Source organism: Protobothrops mucrosquamatus, unplaced genomic scaffold, assembly GCF_001527695.2.
Source record: "Protobothrops mucrosquamatus isolate PMUCROS unplaced genomic scaffold, P.Mucros_1.0 scaffold1459, whole genome shotgun sequence".
NCBI lineage: Eukaryota > Metazoa > Chordata > Lepidosauria > Squamata > Viperidae > Protobothrops > Protobothrops mucrosquamatus.
The window spans coordinates 100,769-104,549 of NW_015387637.1; the positions used below are offsets into that span (position 1 = coordinate 100,769).

Consider the following 3,781-nt stretch of genomic DNA (forward strand, 5'->3'; position numbering starts at 1 on the left):
ACCTAGCTGACAGTAATGTGTTGATTAGTTTTGCTTGTGTTTAAATAAAACAGTAAATGTGTGGGCACGCTTGTGAATAAAGAGAAGATCATAATTCCTTGTTAATTTTCAAATTACTACTATTCACAATCATTTCTTTCTTCTCTATTTTCTGAAAGGAACATCTTGTCATTTCTCTTCTAACTACAAATAATGTTTTATGCATTTTAATGTCTTAATGTCTGTAAGGAAAATGCATTGTTTATGGCAGTTAATGTTTTATCTGTTTGTATATATTTCACTGTATGTAATATCTCACTTTTTTCTTTCTTTCTTTCTTTCTTTTTTTGCAGTCACTGGATGGATTTGTATTTGCACTAAACCAAGAGGGAAAGTTTTTGTACATTTCGGAAACAGTCTCCATTTATCTTGGCCTCTCCCAAGTAAGTAGAACATTTAATGATGCACATTCCATTTTAGGGCTCACTCTTTCTAAAATGGTAAGACGTTCTGGAACTTTTCACCTCAGGTTGAATTTATAATTGAATGGTTTGGTTTTACACATCTAGGAGGTGTAAGTTGATAAAGAATGTTCCAATGGAAAAGAAAAGTGGGAGCTTGAAAAAATCCTTTTCTCCCATAAAAATCATTATTAATTCATTGAGAACAAATGAAGTTTCTTCTCTCAGTTGTTTTGAACTTTAAACCTCCCTAGCTGTTAGGAAAGGGACTCAGAAATAGTACTTCCCTTGTGCCCTATTACTGGATGTTTATGGAGAACCCGACATTATCCTGGGAGCTGACACAATGGCAGAGAGTCTCTTGGAGTCAGAAAATGCTGAAAGAAACCATTAAAAAGGCTTAGAGGGAGGATTTCAACAAGGACACGGTCTCTCTTTTGCACATGTATAGTAAATGGGTAGAGAATAATTTTTATGAAATGGTGCAGTGTAATTGTTCATTCTTTTGTATCATTTCATTTTAAAATCCACAATTGTATGAAGAGGAAGAATTATTTTTATTTATTACAGTTAACTGAGCTGTCAGTAACCATGGAATCAAAGATATCCTGAAAAATTTGGGAAGCCTTGGAGGCTTTTTTCATGATGATTACAAAATAGGTTACTGTGCTTATAATTGAATTACACTTGAGGAACCCAACTATGACAATATTACATCTTTTTGCTTAGAATGGAGAGCTGTATTGGATGTTTTGCTTGCATTGCTGTGATTATTAAGACAGTCCTTGGATTGCAACTTTTCATAACATTATGATTTAATTGGATGTCCTAAATTAAGTTGAAAATGTTTAACTACAGTAATCAATTAGGAATTATATGAAGAAATGAAGAAAGCAGTGCTGACTATGCAAGTATGAATGTCTGGAGGAAAGCCAGGATAAAAACCTAATAACAACAATAATTACAATAACTTGTGTAAAAAAAATAATACCCAGATTGAAAATAATGAGATACCAGTGCAGAGTATTATTTATGAAATGTACATTGGTTATATTTGGTGTGTGTGTGTGTGTGTGTGTGTGTGTGTGTGTGTGTGTGTGTGTGTGTGTGAAAATGGTGAGAGAATTAAGAACAAAATTCAATATTTTTATATCTCACTTTGATCTTAGTTTGGTAATAGGATATAATTCCTGCTTTGATTGGCTTGGGTATCATTTTCAAATATTTCATAATTTGTTAGTGGTAAATCACACATTATAAACTCCATTTATTAATGGAGGTTTTTAAAAAAAAACACAGAATACATTAATGTTTATTATTGTCTTGGGTTCATATTACATATTAATCTGGTTTGTGCCGCGTCCAAAAAAGTTTAATAAAGCAGCAAAAAGAAGGATGGTTAATCAGTTTAAACAGGTAAATACTAATTAGGAAACTCCTGAAAGGCATCCATTATACACTGTCTGAAAACAAATTTTACAGCCCTGGTTAGTGGTGTAATCCAAATTCTGTCAAGGCAACTGCATTTTCTGTAATTGAGATGTGTATGTTTGCTTTGCATAACAGATGGCTCTGTATGCTTAGACTGATAGCTAGGAAAATAATAATTGCATTATTCTGGCCAAAAGAATATTAGCTCTTGGGCTGGGGCCATTTTAGGCAGTCCTCCTGCCAGCACAGCATATGCACATATATGGATTCGATTTTCAAGGAAATTGATGCATCTGGAATAGTGTCACCATCTGAAATATCATCTGTTCAAGAAAAAAAGTTGGCTTTAACCCTGTCCACATCCCCCTTGCTAAAAGTATACTACTATAGTGAGCTGCAGCACAGTGGCTCAAACTTTTTTGAACTACGGGCAGACTAGCTTTCCACAGATTAGGGCCCTCCAGCTGCCTACAATTTCAGCTCCCATAAACCAAAACCTAGACTCTGGGGCAAGTTATTGGGTTGAATGTAGCATCTGGCCAAACAATAGGGAACACCTTTATCTTTTTTAGTCAGTGCTTTGCTGAAAAAACATATGATTAAAAATAGAACTGCGTAATTGCCAATAAAATGAGTAAAATCTGTTTCCTGAGGTCAAATATTCTGCTTCAAGGGGCCAGCCTTTGGTCAGAAAAGAAAGGTGGCATCATACTGAGTTCAGGATAGGTTGGTTGCTTGCTGTTTAAAAATGTAAGGAAATATTTCTCAAGATCCCCGATGTGATTATTTTTGCTGTTGTTGCAGTGCAAATCCATTCAGAGCAGCTTTGATCCCACTGAGAACACTTTGATGCAGTGGACAGATGCACAGCCCTTTTGATGCCCTGGGGAAGAGTTGTGCTGCTCTCTCCATTTTTGAGAGAGAAAGTACATAGCTTGCCAAAACAGAGATTGGCACAGGAGTTGAGGAGGATCATTATTTAATCTCTATATAATATATCGAAGTTTCTTGCCTGTTTCCTCTTGGCAAAAAGACCAGAATTAGCTAGGTAAGATTTGGGAGCTTTATTTCTGTTCATGAAAAGTTTTCTTCATACTTAATTCCTTTCATTCATGTCCTGCTCTTTGCAGCTTGAACATTAGTGGTAGATTCATTATCATTCTCTTTGGAATGACCTGCAGAATTGTGTACACATCATTTACACATCTTTGACATTCTGGGTATTTTGACAAGATGGTTTCCTATCTGTATATGTCCAATCACAAAATAGTTATCTAGCATCAGATCATAAAATACCGTAGCTATTTATTGAAGCAAACTGGTGAGACTGCTTCGTACTGTTTCCTCCAGTCTTCAAGAATGCTGTCCTCTACTTCATCTTCCTTGTTTTTCTGAAAGGGTCTGGAGACCTTGAGCCATCTTTCCTGTTTTTCAGAATTCATCATAGAGTCCATAATAATTGTTACAAATATAGATGATGCTTTCGGCTGAAATTTTTTCTAGCCATCTTTATATTTCTTTGCTATTATTATTTAAAAGTAAAAGTTCCCTTTTCCCACTTTCTCCAGTACCAAGGGCAGAAATACCCTTCTCCTAACCTTTAACATATCTTCCAGGTTGAAGTGACTTCAAAGCTTTGACAATATGGCGTGCCAAAATGGATAAAGCAACAATGGGACAGATTACTGCTCCCTATTGAAGTACCAGTCAAACATTTCCACCCCAGGCCACCCCAATGATGCCCTTGACGTGATGGCCCGGTGTCTGGAGGCCGTACGGGTCTGGATGGGGAGAAACAGACTCAGGCTCAACCCTTCCAAGACTGAGTGGTTGTGGTTGCCGGCTCCCAGGTATGGTCAGCTGACTCCATCGCTGACTATAGGGGGCGAAACTTTGGCCCCCTCGGAGAG

The 3,781-nt window shown here is 36.6% G+C and overlaps 1 protein-coding gene across 1 annotated transcript in view; it reads left to right on the forward strand.

Annotated features, from left to right (window-relative positions):
• Positions 1-326: 326 nt before the first annotated feature.
• The window catches only part of LOC107292948 (neuronal PAS domain-containing protein 3), a gene marked incomplete at its 5' end in the record, with an annotated part of 219,172 nt that continues 215,717 nt past the window's right edge, over positions 327-3,781 (forward strand). The window contains one exon of the mRNA XM_015822079.1: positions 327-422. Within this exon, the coding sequence (XP_015677565.1) occupies positions 327-422 (96 nt within the window). The remainder of the gene's footprint in view (positions 423-3,781) is intronic.